Raw genomic sequence first — 18,796 nt, 5'->3', positions numbered from 1 at the left:
TGTAAATGAAGAATTAAGTCTACCACCTTGGAACAGATATACAGGTATAATTCTTTGCAGGTGATGTTGGTGAATTATTATGGAATGGTAACTGGGTACCGTACTTAGACGCCATGCTACAGATGTCAATACTCTCTCACGTATGTCTACGACTTCATACAAGGATAACATCACTATCAGTTGATCCTTCCATACACCTGAACAGAGTCTACTGTACTGCAGATGGTAAAAATGGTGAGCAACATGTATCATTCTGGGTTTATTCTCCTTCTATGGTCATTCCGATGTTACAAATTTTGATACGGATGTATTTTGTGACTCTACAACTTTCGTGTATACACCTAAGGTATTTAACTTCGAATTTTAACATTCAACATTTTTGCAGACGATAAACTGATATAACTCAATTTTTCAGATAATATCTAATCATTCTATATGATTTTAACTTTCCTATTTTCAGTAACCTACGTGAGTTTCGATAAAGAACTGGACACCTGTAAAGCAGGTGGGGTTGAAATCCTAGGACTGCATTCCACTGTGGCACCGCGACGCCATCAACAGCCCAGACCTGTACTAGAGCAATATAGTTTTGTCCCATATATTTGTGATATTCAATATAACACTAATCTCAGTGAATATTTATGCTTCTGCTCTGATTTTGTTGTTCAGAAACTTCAGGGTTTCTACAATAACAAGGGTTATGGATCTAAATTTGAAAGAATAAAAAAGTTCTGCAAGCAGTTAAGACGCCTTGACTCTCAGAAAAAATCATTGAAGGATTTCCAATATTCGAATGGTGAAATATTTATTTACTTGAACAATGTGTTTGAAAATACTGATGCTGACAGCGAACGTGTTTCATCAAGAGATATAAGAAGTTCTTTATCATTGTTGTGCAATCCACAAATACTTAAGCTATGTTTAGACATTGTTATAGAAAATATGCTGCATCAATCCTTAAAAATTGTGGAGATGGGTGCCAGCAGAACTCAGCTACACAAACAAGTAATCCCATTGATCGATTCTCAGCCAATGGTGTCAGTTTCTTACATATCATGTGACCAACCTGGTGCCAGTGAAAATGAGCAATTAGATTTTGATATCACTGAGTGGGATCTTGGGATAAATACTCCTGCAAATGTTAAAAATGTTGATATTTTAATCTTGAAAGACTTTCTCTGTAGGCAAACAAACATAACCAACGCACTTCTAAATTTGTCGTTTGCTTTGAATGACAATGGCTTCCTTTTAATAGAAGAAATAACTAGAAATTTTCCAACAGCATTAGCGCTAGATAGACTATGGGAGGAAGACTTGTTGCTAGATGATGATCGGACTTGTATTTGCTATTGTGATGAACAAAGATGGTGCAAAATATTTGATGAAGTTGGTTTCAATGTCATTTTTAAAAGATCTGGCAATTTGTCTACAGTGTTTTTGATCCGTCCAAAAACCAGAAGTGATGTTAAGTCTGGTTTATTATTGCCTATTGAAGATTTGACTGGTTCCTGGTTCAGTCAGTTAAAACAGGCAGTACTCAATTACCAGGAGGAGACCCTTTGGCTTGCTGTGAACTTTGAACCCAAAAGTGGAATTCTGGGAATGTTCAATTGTCTGAAACAGGAGCTTGGTTGTGATAAGTTGAGGTGTAGAATGTTTTTCTATCTTAAAAAGAAACATAGTTTTATATTTGTTATGCATGTATTTTAGTAATATTTGCAGTGTACCTAATATTTTTAGTACAAAATTTTTCATTTTTGCTCAAGGATGACCTTCAATGCAAATACTTTTAAATTTTGATATGAAAAAAAATAGGTCACCGAAGTTATTTTGGAGATAATTTAGGCCACAATATGCACTTTTTAACTGTTTTAGATTGTGCAGGGAATTTTTATTATTTCATTAAAAACTGGTATATAAAATTTCTTTAAATTTTAATACAGAACAGTAACCTGATATTCTTTCATTTTTAAAAAGGAAAACTGGGATTCCCCAGGTTCTTGTTTGATAGTAGCATTTAACAAAAAATTGATTACTCATTACATTTCTAGGGAATATTTTCCCGCCAATATTTTGTATGTATGATTTTGCTAGATGACAAAAAAGAATGTCACGTTCCACCATATCTGTTCATTTGTCAACTGCAGTCATGAATTCTTGTCAGTCTTCGTTGAACAATACAAATTGAATTGTCTAAGCTTATTTAAACGAAGACCTTATTCTCCCCTTCTAACAAAAAAGTCCACGATTTTGATAATCTTCGACTTTTATGTACAACTAAAAACAATCAATATATTTCAGATGCATTTTCAACTGTGATGGAATAGAATTAAACCTTTCATTTGAAGATAAAGACTTCAGACAGGTTTTGGACAGAGACTTGTTAATGAATGTTTACAAAAATGGAAAATGGGGATCATTTAGACATATTCATTTAGACAAAGGTTTGCAGAATATAATGATACATTTCTTGTAAATTTTTTTCTTGTAGAAAGTTTCATTTCTATAATGACAAAAATGAAGCAGTCTAATCTGTACCAATTCCATAAAGTTCATGAGACATATACATATACAGACATAGTCTGTTATTATCTAACATTTCTGGTTCTGTGTATTTCAAAATGAAAAGCAGTTATTTTGATATAATTAACAACAGAAATTTTGTCAAGGAACTTTCAGAGTATCTTACTATAGTGTCGATATAAGCTCTAATAAAACTGAAAGAAAAATAATAATAATAATAAGTTAATCTTAAATATTGAGTAAGCATGTTTTGCAATTTAGATACATTGTATCAGAAGAAATCCTGTCGGCATGCCTATATCAATGTCAATACTAAAGGAGACCTTTCCAGCCTAATGTGGGTTGAATCTCCCCTGAAAAACTTATCAAATACCAAGGGTAAAGAGCTTTGTTATGTCCAGTATGCTGCACTAAACTTCAGAGATGTGATGTTAGCCACAGGTAGACTTCCAGCTGATGCTATTCCAGGAGACCTTGCTGTACACGAACATGATTGCATTCTCGGAATGGAAGTGTCTGGCGTCGATGCAACTAGAAACAGAGTCATGGGCCTTGTCCCTGCAAGGGTAGGAATATATAAGAACAAATAGCAAAGTATTAACTTATTTATTACTCTGTAGGCAAACCCTATTACTTATTATTTCTAATGGGAATGAAAGTTTGGATTGTTTTTTTTTATGTTTTTAAAGTCATTTTCTTTCAGCGCATTTTGTAGAAAGTTTTTTTTGGCCGGCAAAAATTTTAATTCATTTTTTGGAAGTCCAAATTATCATTAATCAAACAATACCGCTACGACAGAATGTCAAATAATGAACCTTATCATCAGTTTAGGTTTCAGGTTCTAAGCCACTTCATTAGTTAAACCTTACTATGTGTTGTCAATGCTTTACAGTGAATGCCTTTATTAGGTTCTTGCCACCGCAATAGAAGTCAGCAAAGGTTTTATGGTCAGTATTTTACAGTTTTTATCCCTGTTTCGGGGTCTTGTCACCAAAGTAGAAGTCAGTAAAAAGTGTCTATGGTCACCACGTGACAGTTTGTTTTTCTGCATCAGGGTCTTGCCACCGCGGTAGATATCAGTAAAAAGTTTCTGTGGTCAGTTCCTGACAGTTGGTCAATGAAGGAAGCTGCCACAGTACCAGTTGTTTACACCACAGCTTACTACGCCATGGTGGTGAGAGGGAAGATAAAACCTGGGGACAGAATCCTGATACATTCAGGAAGTGGTGGAGTTGGCCAGGCTGCAATAAATATAGCTTTACATTATGACTGTGAGGTGTATACAACCGTTGGATCTGCAGAGAAGAAGAAATACCTACAGAAAATGTTCCCTCAGCTCAAAGATAAACATTTCAGTTCTTCTAGATCAACTGAGTTTGCTTCTCACATCATGAAAGTCACAAAAGGGAAAGGTATTGCAGTTTCCATAGACTAATAATTAATTTCAGAAGTGAAATGTTCTCTGATTGGATCAATGAACTTTGTCTGTAATCTGATAGGTGTAATTTTTCTATCAAACATTTTAATTAATTACGTCTTAAATTTTGATAGAAAGCACACAGTGAGCTTTCATATGAAAATAACATTTGTTAGACAGTGACAGTTACCATCCAAACGAGATGTGGTTCGGTTGTACGCAGTCTTAATAGTGAAGTTCCGCAAAAAGAAAATTCTCATTTAATTAGATCTATAACAAAATTAAGATCAATCTTCATACGCCTGCAAAAACATATGTGGTCGTGCATTGCGCTGACAGCGTCTTCATCGTTTGAAGACACTTGATTTTCGTACGATTATTTGGATTTTAGTTGGTTCGTTTTTATCAGTTTCTTAACAAAGTTTCAAGCCAGAAACGAAAGGTTTGTTTCGATATTTGGTAGAATTGAAATACGTTACTTTGATAAATAGAGTAATTAAGGGAACCAAAATTCTAGCGAAAATCAAAAGAATGTAATCCAGGGACAAAGACCAGACATAGGAAACATACACAACACGGAACATAAAGTAACTAAAATAATGCATACAAAGAAACAAAAGTAAATGAGCAACTCGGACTCCACCAAAAACTGGGAGCATGGACCAGGTGCAAGGTAGGGTAAGTGTCCTCTGCTTTTCTAGAAACACCCGCCGAGTTGCTCATAAAAAGTCAAGTCCGGGATAGGCGAAAGAGGAAAAGAAAACTGGGAAACGTTGAACAAATCAGTATTCATGGTGCAGATGGATAAAAAGTAACGATCCACGAGTTCGTGATGATAGTAGATCTATTAGCTTTTCCTCAATTGTACTTACGGAAATTAAGAAAGTGTCCGCATCTGTCCATAAAAGGTACTAGTATTAACCCACAAAATGGAGGCAAACTACTTCATGCAAAGATATATAGAAGTCAAGAAATCCTTTCTACTTTTTATGAAGAAATAAACTCAATCACATGGTCTACAATGATAAGCCTGTAAATTTCAGAATTTCAGAATTTTTCAGGTGTAGACGTCGTATTGAATTCTCTATCAGAAGACAAACTTCAGGCCAGTGTAAGGGTCTTGGCCCAACATGGAAGATTTTTGGAGATCGGCAAATTTGATCTTTCTAATAACACTCCTTTGGGTAGGTTGATGAAGTTTTTTTATTCTTTTAGAGTGAATGTTAATTTATGATTTGTATATTGTTCTTACTGATGTTTTTTCACTATCTCAGCCAGGCAACTGCAGTGGTATAAAAAGTAATCTGCAATATCCAATGAAAATATTTGATGTCACCAATAAACAGAAAAACAATTGGTTTTTGAAAACATCAGAGTTTTAACAATTGTTCCTTAAGTTACACTATTTACATTTCCTGACATTATTTTGACCATAAAATAGTTTTGACCCCATGTTATACTATCAACTTAAAAAATGCAGCAATTTTGCATTTATCAATTAATTGCAGTCAATTTTATACAAATATGGTAATGCTTATTCAATAAGATTATACATGTATTTTATTTCAGGTATGTCAGTGTTTCTGAAGAATATCAGTTTCCATGGTATCTTGTTAGATGCTTTGTTTGAGGAAGATAACCATGACTGGTTAGAGGTGTCGAAATTATTGACCCAAGGAATTCAGTCTGGTGCAGTTAGACCTTTGAAATCTACAGTGTTTGATAATACACAAGTGGAGGAGGCTTTCAGATTCATGGCCCAGGGTAAACACGTTGGAAAAGTGCTGATTGAGGTATAGTAGAAATGAGAGCTTGTACATTGTACATATTGACATTAAAACTGACTTGTTTGTTGGTCAGTTTGACCAAGTAAAAAGGGAATAAATCAAAAATATAGTCTACAAATTAGAAAAACAGAAAAATATAAAGGTTTAACATTTTTTCTTATACAAGTTTACAGTTGACGTTCTTTGTGATGGTCTATTTAACCATGAAGTTGTTTTATAGTTTTGGTAGTTTATTTGTTTTTGATCCCAACAATTTATCGCTTCAGGTACAGAGTGAAATCCAGTCAACTTCTACACTAACTATTCCAGCTTTACCAAGGAGTTATTGTCATCCAATGAAATCCTATATAGTCACAGGAGGTCTGGGCGGATTTGGTCTAGAACTGGCCCAGTGGTTGATTGACAGAGGAGCAAAGTTCTTGACCCTCACATCAAGGTCAGGTATTAGAACAGGGTACCAGGCAAGGAAGGTAGAGAAATGGAGAAGACAGGGAATCAGTGTATTGGTTTCAAAACACGATATTGTTGATATTAGGGATACAGAAGAACTAATCAGGGAGACAACTCAGATGGGACAAGTAGGAGGACTCTTTCACCTTGCTATGGTAAGTAAATGATTGTCTCTGACCACAATGGGTAGGAGACTAATTGTGTTTACTTTTGTTTCTCCCATTTTTGTTTTATGAGCTGATCTGCGGAATTGAGAAAACCAACTGGATGGTTGAAATGCAACTTGAAAGACTCATAGATTCTGTTGTGATTCAGTTGACCTGATATATCTTTATATCTGGTCACACCAGTTAGCAAAGTATTATGAGATTCCCAATAAAAATATTGTAGTTAAGTGTCCGTTTGTCTGTCTGTCCATCCCCTGACAGTTTCCTGATGATAACTTCCCTAGATATCAAACGATCTTTTCAAACTTTGTACAGATACTGAGTATCATAAAATACCGATTGATTTCAAATTTCAGTAAGAGTGGATTATTTACACAAAAGTTAGGACCATAGTTATCGTTACCCCGTGCCCCACCCCCAAATATCTTTTGATGAATAGTAGTCACCTTTCTTGGAATATGAATAGGTGAAATTACTTAATTTTTTTTTCAAGTAATTGGATTCATCTTTCCTGGAATAATTAAAACAGGGGAAAGTTAGTTCTTTTGAGATTATGGAGTCTGAGATTGATTTGTTCTTCCTATGTGATGATTTGTATTTTAGTACGTGTCCATAGATATTAAATACAACACAACATTGAGGGATGTCATTTTGGTGTCCCTTTAGATGTCCTTTTTTGCAAAATGTCACTTTTTTCGCCAATAGGGTTGACATGATTTGGAAGACATTTTTTCCCTAAAGGCATGATTTAATTTGCATTATAATTGATATTTGGATATTTAAGCCACCCAGAGTGCAAAAATGAGCATGGGAGGTTACTCTTTATAATATATTTAACCCAAACCTGTGTTTTTACTCTTCTTTCTTAAAAACGATATGGTCTTCGTAACTTATTATACCCATACTTTATTGAGCTATGTTATTTTTACATTTTTATTTAACATTCATACAATACTTTAACATGAAGAAGTATATGAAATCTTTCTTTTTCACAGGTATTACAAGATGGCTTCCTTGAAAATTTGACCAAGGAAAATTTTGATGCTGTTTGTAAACCAAAAGTAACTGGTACCCTCAATTTAGATACAATCACCAGGCAGTTATGTAAGGAGAGTCTTGATTGGTTTGTTGTCTTCTCATCTGTTAGCTGTGGGCGTGGCAATGCTGGTCAATCAAATTATGGATATGCCAATTCTGTGATGGAAAGAATATGTGAAAGCAGGAAAGATCATGGCTTTCCTGGTATGTTCATTGTTCTGGTCTGACATGTTCATATTTCAAAAGTTGTCATTCTTGGTGATTGAAATGAAATAAGGCTTTTGTACTCTGCGTGATTTACACTTTTTTTCATTGTTTTTTTTTTAGTATTACATTTCAAGGGTTAAAATTTCATTTTAAGAGTTGAATGTCCTGGATTTTTTAAAGTTTTGAAACATAGGACCACTTGCGGATAATAACAAAGGGTTGATAGTCCAGTACCTGTGTAAATGAAATTTGGTAGTTCCGGTATTTTGGGTTGTGGACCAGGACTAACACTTATTTGAGTCATTGCATTAGGTAGTCCTTACTTAACAAATTGAATTCTCCATTAATACTACTTCTTCCATGAAAACTAATATATGTATAAAAATGCAGCAATACTTTTTTAATGTCTGTCTTACTGAATGGCAAACAGTGAGTTATAGCTTCTTCTCATCTGTTTACTCAGGTTTAGCAATACAGTGGGGAGCTATAGGAGATGTTGGTGTTGTCTTGGAAACCATTGGAACCAATGATACAGTAATTAGTGGTACACTTCCTCAGAGGATGAACTCTTGTTTACATGTACTCGATCAGTTTCTCAACCAGCATCATTCAGTTGTATCTTGTTATGTTCCGGCCGAGAAACAGAGTAAAAAAAACTCAGATGGAAATTCTCAGGCCATTCTGGTTGATGCTGTTTGTCATATTTTAGGTTTGTAATAGGATAGTTTATATCCCTGATTGGTTTATTGTTGTCATGGTGTCTTTTTGTCCACCAACAACATTTTCGTTACATTTGTCTTTACAACTACTGATCACATTTATTTGATATTTTGAAACAAGCTTTGTATAGGTATTCTTTATAGAAAGTTTGGTTTCCAAATTCATTTCAGTGTATGAAATAGGAGAAATAATGTTCAAAATCAGTAGTACAATCACGATAAAAGTATTGTGACACTTGGCTGAACAAAATCCAGAAGCGGGATTATAGAATTTAATTCACATTGAAATTATTAGGTATCTAACATTTGATTCAGTACTATCTTTATAAAACTGAATTGAAAATTGATCATCCTATTATTTTTGTTTATTCATCTATAGGTATAAAAGATTTCAGTTCTATTAAACCTGACGCGAGTCTTGGTGACCTTGGCCTTGATTCACTAACGGGAGTGGAAGTCAAGCAGACATTGGAGAGAGATTTTGAAATTTCATTGTCCATGAGAGAAATTCAACTGCTGTCTCTTGCCAAACTAAGGGAAATAGATTGCCATATCTGTAAAAATGAATCTTCAAAAGCATCAGACACACAGAATAATTATATTTACAGATTTGATATGGAATGTTTGGTTCCTAAGGATAGTTGTATTCTAATGAAGAAAGGGGCAGATAATTCTAAAATTATTTTCTTGGTGCATCCTATTGAAGGTACCTTTTGTACATAGTAAAACTTTTTTCAAAATCATTATTAGTTTTAAACACGAGTTTGACTAAAGATTATCATCGTGATTTCTTCTACTGATTCGGTCGTCTCAGTGAGAAACTTGTATATTAGTGTGTCTTTGTAGAATGAAATTTTAAACTTTTCTGTTTTGACCTTATGATTCTAGCATTGATTGATTTGATTCTGGTGGTTGTAGTTGTTCATTTTTTAATTAACTGTTGCTTTGTATAAATCTGCACATGGTAAGATTGACTTTTCGTTTTAATGAAACGAATTGCTGCAAAGCCACTTCTTGTAATAGTTTATAAGGTTTATAATTATAAGGAATAAAATCTGATTTGGGGAGTTCATTGATGTATATAAGGGAATTTAAATCAAAGGGACCAGTATTTGAATGGTAATCAAAAGGTAAATGGCCAACCTAGACTCCTTTAAAAACTGAGGGCATGGACCAGGTGCACTGGTATGGTTCTCGTACTACTTTTTTTTATGTCCGAGGAGAGGAATCTATGACTATTAATTGATTCTCATAGTATAAATTAGTAATATAATTTTGTTTTTCATAAATCATTTCTTCTGCTTGAAAATTATATGAATTATTTTGTAAAATACACACATGTATGTCATTATATTATCTATGCAAAAGATTGAATGAAGAATATCTTGTAATCAGGATGTAATTCTGATTTTTTCCCCGAAAGTATTTATATGTAAAAGATTACATTTGAAAGTAATCAGTCCCAACCCTAATTCTAATAATTCTAGCTCGGTATAATGTACTTTCAACTCTTTAATTTGTTGTGGAAGTTGGTCTCATTCATTCTTATAACTAGTTTCATTTGTTCACCATCAGTTGATTCCTGCTCTTTTTTTTTATTTTTAGGGAATTTGAAAAGTCTACAAGAAGTAGTAAGTCACATGACATGTACAGTTTATGGACTACAGTGTTCAACAGAAGTGCCGGATGATTCAGTGTATATCATGGCGGCTTATTATATACAGGTGAGCGATTATTGTAAAATGAGGGGGACTGAGTCCACCTAAAAATGTATGAACGCTGTGCAAACTGGTTCATTCCTTCGTTGTGGCACTTTATTACTGAAACTTGAAATAATTGTACTGCAGAAATTACAATATGTACAGGAGATTTCAGGCTCTCGATGATTTATTTCAGGTAACCATGTGAGATCCTTCCATCAATAAAACTTGATTAATTTCTGATTTCCATTCACCATCAAAATCAGACCTGCTTATTATTGTTAATAAACTCTAGAAATAAATATGACTTTCAAGTTTGAAGTTTTAGGTTGTACATGTAAACTCGTTCTGTTGAGACCAACATAATCCAGGTCTAAAAAATATGCAAATATGTAAAGTTTTTCTCTGGTTTTAGGGAGTATTGGTGGTGGTTCCTTGATTAGCTAAATCAGAAACCAAAAACGGAGTAAAGACAGAATATTTTTGTTTTTCAATCTGAAATTTTATTGTCTGCAATGTGAAACAACTATTCAGTTCTAAAACTGTATTGGATTAAATCTAGCCATACCGTAAGGTCGTGACAATGTGTCATTTCTTATAATTCATTGAAATTATGTGGAAACAACACAAGTGTGTCCTATCTGTATACTAAATGAGTGCAAGAATCGTGATATGTATGGGATGTCGACGGAATGAAATCGTTACACCTTACTCGGTTTTTCATGTAATGATATATCTCCTTTTTTCGCATTAGAAAATCAAAACTATACAGGCAGAGGGACCATATTTTATTGGAGGATACACTTTTGGAGCTATGGTTGCTATGGAGATGACTTTGCAGTTAGAGGTGAACCAGAAAGTGGAACATCTGTACCTGTTAGATGGTTCTCATACATTTGTATCAACTCACACTGGGGCAAGACGTCAGGCCAAAACCATAGATAATGATGTGATGACAGAAATTGAAGCACTGATGTCCTTCGTCGAGATGTTTACAACTGGAAAAGTCTTACAGGTATGTAGCTATGTCTGTCTAATGGGGTTTGTGTGTTTATTCAGCCAATGGTAATGGAAAGTTTTGTATGTCCGTCAGATTAATGTTCTTGTTTATTTGATTGCATTATCAATTATGTTGATTGTACTTTGAGTCATTGCCTAATTACATTAATATTGTACCTGTACTTTGAGACATTGCCTAATTACATTAATATGTGTACCCCAATGCAACAAAGTTGTCGGGTTATTATGTTTTTAATCCCTCCTTCCATTCGTCAAAAATTGTTTTTGCCTTCATAGAGCCTTCATTTTTTTACCAATTTCTTTCGAACTTTGTTGAATAATTACAATAAAATTATTAATTCCAAATTATAAAATATGGTTGATACTATCGATCTAAGTTAAGTTTGAAAATATTATGAATTAATATAAATTATTTCACCTGTTAGCCCTTGTTTCATACAAAAATTGTAAATTGTTATTGGTCAAGGAGAATAGTATACAATTATTAAATGGGTTGGATGCAATAGACCAGAATATTTGTCCTGAGGTACTGAGAATGATCAGGTGTTCTATTGCACGACGCCAACGGCAATAGTCCAAAACATTTGTACCAAAGGACAAATGTTCTGGTCTATTGCATCCAACCCATTTAATAACTGTTTTATTATCTAATTTGTCTATGAGATATAATAAAGAATGGAAATGGGGAATATGTCAAAGAGACAACCATTCGACCAGGAATAAGAAATTGACAGCCTTAGAGGACCTATAGCAATTTTTTGTAAATGCATTTTCTTTGTTGTTTTCCAAGTATTTTGATTATGTCTGCATTGAAAATACAAGTTTGTCAAAACTGTCACCTGAAAATAACAAAATCCATTTTGTGGGTATTTTGTCTCAAATACATTCCCCGACATTGGCAAACCGCTCCATGTTTACGAATTGGCAGACGAAAGTCACATCTACGTTTTTACACACGAGTTTTTTGTGTGTAAATTCCAATTCAATGAAGCGCTTAAAAAAGTTCAACCAATCAAAAGGCTTAGATAAAGGTCATTATGGGGTCAGTGCAAAGACTCCTCAATGAGACTATTGCACCGTTCACTAGTACATCGACAGTGCAATAGATCGCCCTGTCCTGAATAAATTTTGAAAATAGAGAAAAATATGTGTATATTTAATAAAAAAGATAAAACCTTATAATTAGGTAATAAATTGTTATATTATTATATCATGTGCAGTTTGTAGAGATCGTCTCATTTCGTTGTTTTCACTTCATCACTATTTCTTCGGATTATGATGTCTTTTAATTAATAATTATGTTTGATGCTTCTGGACTTTTTCCAATACATCTGCTTAGTTCAATTTAGATGACCAACATTGATAATGAAATGCTGAGAAGTTACTTTCGGTGTCTAAAATTAAACTTTTTTCCTTGCTGATTAAAACTTACTTTTTTTCACAGACGAAATATGTATAATATTGGATATGTGAATGATACTTGTTTAATGGGATTGATTTTATCAAACTGATCATTGACTTGAATGTAAAGTATACTTTGATCGATTTTTCTTTATTATTTCTTTTTTATTTTAATCCTTTTTTCGTGTAACATTTTCTTGTCAAATGTGCCTGTGGAACTCAGAACATTTCTGAAGTGTAGATAACTCAAAATATAATTTCAATTGTTTCATATGTTCTGTTCTTGGCAGGATTCCCAAGCATTAAAATCAGAGCCAGACCTAGAGTCCAGACTAACACTGACTTCTCAAACACTGATGGCAACTGGTTTATTTAAAGACCAGAATGATATATTGTTGGCTGCAAAGGGTTTTCTACAGCGACTGCTGATATCAGATAACTATACACCACAGGGTCTAATCAGATGTGAGGTGACACTGATTAAGGCAGAATCCAGCTCGGACAACTCAGAGAATGATGACTATGGACTGCACCAGGTTAGTTACCGTGGTAACACATGTTTATTCCAAATTCAGCAAACAACTGGACTGTGTGTAAACTTACATCTGTCTGCCACTACAATTATATATTTTGCACTCACAAACAATATTGAAGTCACGATTTTATTGGCATTTGTCTGCCTACATCAGTGCTAATATTTATAATTTTGTTGGTCTGTGAATCAAAATATCTTTAGTTACTTGATGTGCTTTGTTGTGTGTTTCTGTTTTCCATCATTAGTCTTTGTCCCTGGATTACTTTCTTTTGATTTCCTCTAGAACGTTGGTACCCTTGATAACTCTTAAAACGTTGTTCATTTAAAGTTCATGAATGGCCTTAAGCTGACATTTTTCATCCCGGTGGGGTTGTTATCTTTTGGGATAGTCACCAATTCCATTCTCGATATAAAGTGCACATTTTAGAAAAAAAAAGCAGTATATTCGCTAAATACATAGCTTCTTTAGGGTTATTTGTAAAAGCATAATGAAAGTTTAACACACGTGTTATTGATAACCAAGGTTTGAGTCGTATTCGAATATAAGAAGCTTGAGGAAAATAATGTAGCTAAAAATATTGAAAAAAGAAATAGCCAGAAGCAAACTATGATAGTTCCAAATAAAATTGTAGCATGTAACATGCGCAAGAAGAGTTTGTGTTATCTGGTTGACCTGTAACATTGAGAGGTGCTCATGTCAATCCATATACAAAACAAACTAAACAAAACAGTCAACAAGTTCATTGACATGGTACATGTATTAAAACTTTTCAAACATATTAATAACAGTGAACAGTTTTTATTTATTATTAATATGTGAAGGAAATTTTAATTTAATATGAAATTACAATATAGCCAAGATTAATGAATTTGGCTTCATTATTTTTTCAGGTGTGCATGGAAAAAATTTCCATACGTAAGGTACGGGGAGACAATGAAACATTTGTAAGAGGAGAAAACTCACAGGAAACTGCCAATTTGCTCAAGATTTGATTATGAATTAACTGATTTGTTAATGTAAAATAACATGTTCATACATGTTGTTTAAGAAATAATTCGTGGTGGGGGTAGATTTGCTGTCGCTGTCGCTCGGTGTTAAATAATCGAATATAAATGCCTTACCCTTGTTAAAATGAGTACAAATCTACCCCCGGAAGTAATTATTTCTTGTCTAATATGACAAATACGGTAATTTTTGTGACAAAAATTTACCTAGGCGTACCCAAAATAACGACTGTTCCGTTTAACCTCCCCCGTATGGAAGTTGGATTAAATTTGCATATTTATGTCATCGTATGTGTTAAATGTGTGTACTTATATAATTGATTTCAATTAGGTAACCTCTCAGCCGCTAAATCATCGCGCGCGTTAACTTTTTTAAATGAGTATTTTGTCTCGAAGCGACAACGAAAGAAAAGAGACAGTGTCAGGTGGGGTTGTACTGACATATACTGTATGACGATATGAAGACGTCATATTAGAATATGTATTGACTGGTGAGCGGTTTATATGAAAATTTAGAAAACGTCCACCAGTTGAAATAAAATCCTATATGAATTTTGATCCTTCGGGATGAAAATACCTTATGACACCCGTTCTCTACTGTTTCTGGTCACTACACACTTATTATAGTCAATACGTTATTCCTTTCATATCAATCAATATCTCTTTCATAATCAGAAAATATATTTAGGCAATTATTAGACTTGAAAGTATTCTATCATTGCTGCAAATAATATTATTATCTAGTCTTCAGTTGAAGATTTAAGGGGCGTGTTTTTGACCTGGAATGATGTTAAGGAAAATACTTTGCATATAGGAAATATATCTTTTGCAGAGTGTGTCAAGGAACATTAAATTCAATAGGCATGTTACATTTAACATACTTTTTATTCAAATTCTTCATCATTTCATTAAAATATTGTGATTGAGATGAAGAGAATTAATCTTTACCAAATACAGTTGGCGGAAAAATTCAAACTGATTAAATATGGAAAATCTTATGTCCATCTTTGAAATTATTTTTATGCTGAAATTGGTTTTATTTGAGTATGAATACAGTGTAAGAAAATAATAGCTTTTTTAATGTAATTGCAAACCAATTCATAGACAGGTTTGAAAATTAGTAAAAAAAATGAAGTGGAACAAAATTTCAGAATAAGTATGAAGTGGAGCAAAATTTCAATAAAGTATGAAGTTAGATACTGTTTACTATTGGTATCCCTGCAATCGGTGGTTAACATTCACTTTTATATTTAATAACAGTTTTATAGTACACCATATAATCTTTGAAATTGACTGTATCTGACCCTATAATTTTTGAAAGGATCAAAAGACTTTGGTTTGTTTTGTTACCAGAATTTTTGCTTGAATTGTTTTTCCAATTTTTTCAACTATTTTGTTCTTGTTATTAATTTGTTAAAAATATATTTATTACCGGTTAATCATAAATGGAATGCAGTTTCATTAACGTTATTAAAATTATGTATCTATTTCATGCATGTGTCCCTGCAGTCAAAGTCTATTGGCTTTGAAATTTTATAAAAAATTAACATTGTAACGTTTTAGTAACGTTATTCATGTAACCGGGTGACTCGAAAAAATACATACAGTTTCCCTTCCCAGTATAGTATAACAACTAAATCACATTAATGCATAGAATACAATAGTTAAAATGCTCTATAGGTATAGTAGATATTATCAGTATACAATATCCATAGTCATGTATTTAGTGCTGCGGCAGGTATGAAAAACTGCTTTAGTTTTCGAGTTTAATGGGCCTAGAGGCTGTATCATATGTCAATGGAAAGATAGATCAATGTATTTTTTGAATATCGTACTATCAAAGTGAAAAACGGTAAAGTTTTCTGCTATTTTGCATTAATTAGAGGAGGGGTCAAAGATAAATCGACCCCAATACACTTGGATAAGATCACATGTATACAATTTCAAAAATGTAAAAAAAGAACTTTTTCCGTCAAAATTAATCCGACTATTAAATCACATGTCATGAGAGAAAAATAGACAAAATATGGAAATTTTATATTTCCATTGAAAGAAAGACAAAGTACGATCAATTTTGATAAGATAAAATAGTAAAGTCCAAAGGTCATGTGACTAAAATTTCGAATATCCAAAATTATGTTTTAGCGTCACTTGATCTTTGGAATCTGAAAATAAAACATCATAACTTACAGAACTTCTGTCTATTTTAGATTAGTTAATGTTACAATTAATTTAATACATGATTTTTGAATTAGATAAGTTAAAACTAATTTTATAATTAATTTGTGTCAAGATTTCTTACTATCTGTTGTACTTAAGGGATAAATTGTACATAACATTTTTTAATGAAAAATGAACATGTTCTCTTCAATAAGTTCTGAAATGTTAAAGTGAGCTGTAACTAAGTTTTATGGTAATAATGAGTTATTATAAGTTTGAATGATATCAGGTTTAAAAATAATTAAAAAGGTTAAATGTTTAAAAAGAGTTTGTTTGTTTGTTTGTTGGGGTTTAACGTCCGAGCAGCAATATTTCAGCTATATTCAGACAATGAACATGAAATGGGTGATAAAATGAACATGAAATGAAAAAAAAAGGATGGGTCACAAGGATAATAGGGTCGACAAATTTTGATTGCCACTGGAAAAAGGGGGATGGGTAAGGTCGGGCAATTTAGCCTCCTGTGGCGAAGCGCAAAGGTTCCTACTCCTATCGAATACCACAGCAGGGTTCTTTAACGTGCGAGGAACGTGGCATCTTTCCCAACACGGTGCACCACTATGGTTTGCGGTCAGGTTTTCCGTATTATAGCCTGACAACCCCAGCATGTAACACGCCAGGAATACCCCATTCCACCACCTGGGGGCACACATCCCAGTTGCTCTGTGGGCAGAGCGCCTAGCCCCCGGCTAGGTTTCTGAGCACTATTTAGTCGCATTTTACGACAAGCTTAGCGCTGCTGCAGGCCTATTCTTTTAACACCCGGACCTGCTCGGGGCGTTTAAAAAGAGAACACCGCTAAATTACGGAATTTATCATATTTACTCCGGAGTAAGTTTTGTAATTAATTAGTTCATGGGAGATAATTGTAAGTGTAAATTTCTGTCGCTAAAGATTTTGAACACATATATTCTTCAAAGGCTAATTCTAGTGATTACTTGAATAAGTTTAACTAATAGAAATTGCAGAAATGATTGAAGCCAGGAGACTGAGATATCCATTATATAATATAGCTATATTGTGATTTAATATGTTCATGTTTTGAATGCATAAAATTCAGATTGACTCTGATAGCAAAAATACATATTGTTACTTTTTATGTCAATTTAGCAAGTCTTGCATACAGTATTTTTATTATAAGAAATATAAAGTCCCCTTTTTAATACATATATTTAGGTATCACATTTGATTAATTAGATAACTTGCATTTATGAAAAGGCAATTATTAAGAAACAACATTTATTTATAATATTGTAAATTGTCTGACATGTTCAAATAAATATATTTAGTTATATGAGTTAAGCTCTTGAGTTAGGTCTCTCCCTTTTTGATGAAATAACTATTGAGTTATTCCCCTGATGAGTTATTCCCCTTTGAAATAAGTTGTATTGGGGACTATATAGGTTCATCATTGTTTATTGATTTATTGTTGCATGATTTTATAAAATGATTGATTGTAATTGTCTATTGAATATATATGTATTGTAAACTTGATCTTTGGAACCTGAAAATAAAACATCATAACTTACAGAACTTCTGTCTATTTTAGTAACTTACAATATCAAACAGAAAAAAACCCTAACAATCAGCACAACACACAGAACAAAAATGCCCCTAAAATTGGTTGCCTTTTAGTGCATTTTCAATGATTAAGCGATAATAAGACACTGTAGAGTATTACAATGTATGTCTAAATATTTTTTACTGAATAACAAATAAAATAAACACAAAGTTCTTGATTCGATCTGCAACATGGGCTTTGCAAAATGAGTTTACAATTTTCCCATATTTTAACTGCTAATTATACTAAATGGTAAAATATGAAATCAATGCCCGGATACCCTGTTCTGTTTCCGAACTGTAACGTTGGTACAACAGAAAAGCATGAATATCATCCAAAGTAATTTATTTTTTGACATGGTCAAGATTTTAAGTGCTTCTTTAAGCAGATAGATAAAAAGTTTGACATATTTTTTTTTCTGTTATTCAATAATCGAGCGCTCAACAATGATAGTTTTCAGGAAATTGGAATGAAGAATATGATATCCATAGTCAAGACAAAGCACCAAAAATAACAAAGTAGTCATGAGAATAACATATATAAACTTAAAGAATTAACTAGCAAGCCAAGCTTGATAAAAAAAAATATTCTGGAGTTTGCACCAAGTTCATTGCTATGATATTAATTTTAATGCCTTTTCTCTGTTTTTCCTTAAGCCCCCGTCGATCTGTTCTTATATAAATGATGCCATTCCGGTTAAAACGAAGGAGGGAAACTCTGGCATTGCTTAAAAGTTATCTAGTATGTGACGGTGAAAAAGAGAACGTTACAAAGATTTTTTGTAAATGGATTATTTCAAATAAAATCGACATTTACTATCATATAGACCGATTAAAAGTTTCCAAATTATGAGTGGCTTATTTCCGATTCCTATATATTACACCATCTTCGTTAGCCAAGGGTTACGGTCCTGCCCTTCACATTGCGTAAAGGGAGGGGGCAAGACCGTAACCCTAGGGTAGCGAAGATACTTTTACAGTTGTGATCCCATATTCAGTTTAATTTAGAGTATAACAAATTAGAATAAGAGTGAACCATAAAGGGGC

At 33.2% G+C, this 18,796-nt stretch overlaps 1 protein-coding gene across 1 annotated transcript in view; it reads left to right on the top strand.

The window, feature by feature from the left end:
* Positions 1 to 17,722, top strand: part of LOC148620514 (fatty acid synthase-like) — a 36,803-nt gene extending 19,081 nt beyond the window's left edge. Inside the window, exons 15-29 of the mRNA XM_088581430.1 lie at positions 61 to 234; positions 461 to 1,646; positions 2,302 to 2,444; positions 2,785 to 3,089; positions 3,578 to 3,935; positions 5,002 to 5,124; positions 5,510 to 5,733; positions 5,994 to 6,332; positions 7,340 to 7,586; positions 8,053 to 8,298; positions 8,688 to 9,014; positions 9,914 to 10,032; positions 10,763 to 11,023; positions 12,720 to 12,965; positions 13,856 to 17,722. Coding sequence (XP_088437556.1) covers positions 61 to 234; positions 461 to 1,646; positions 2,302 to 2,444; positions 2,785 to 3,089; positions 3,578 to 3,935; positions 5,002 to 5,124; positions 5,510 to 5,733; positions 5,994 to 6,332; positions 7,340 to 7,586; positions 8,053 to 8,298; positions 8,688 to 9,014; positions 9,914 to 10,032; positions 10,763 to 11,023; positions 12,720 to 12,965; positions 13,856 to 13,957 — 4,400 coding nt within the window. The 3' untranslated portion in view covers positions 13,958 to 17,722. The remainder of the gene's footprint in view (positions 1 to 60; positions 235 to 460; positions 1,647 to 2,301; positions 2,445 to 2,784; positions 3,090 to 3,577; positions 3,936 to 5,001; positions 5,125 to 5,509; positions 5,734 to 5,993; positions 6,333 to 7,339; positions 7,587 to 8,052; positions 8,299 to 8,687; positions 9,015 to 9,913; positions 10,033 to 10,762; positions 11,024 to 12,719; positions 12,966 to 13,855) is intronic.
* Positions 17,723 to 18,796: the final 1,074 nt, after the last annotated feature.

The sequence above is a fragment of the Perna viridis genome, chromosome 4, assembly GCF_037379345.1.
Source record: "Perna viridis isolate PV_CMFRI_1.1 ecotype Kerala chromosome 4, ASM3737934v1, whole genome shotgun sequence".
Lineage (NCBI taxonomy): Eukaryota > Metazoa > Mollusca > Bivalvia > Mytilida > Mytilidae > Perna > Perna viridis.
The sequence above is the reverse complement of the archived record's forward strand: the minus strand, read 5'-3'. Positions and strand labels throughout refer to the sequence as shown.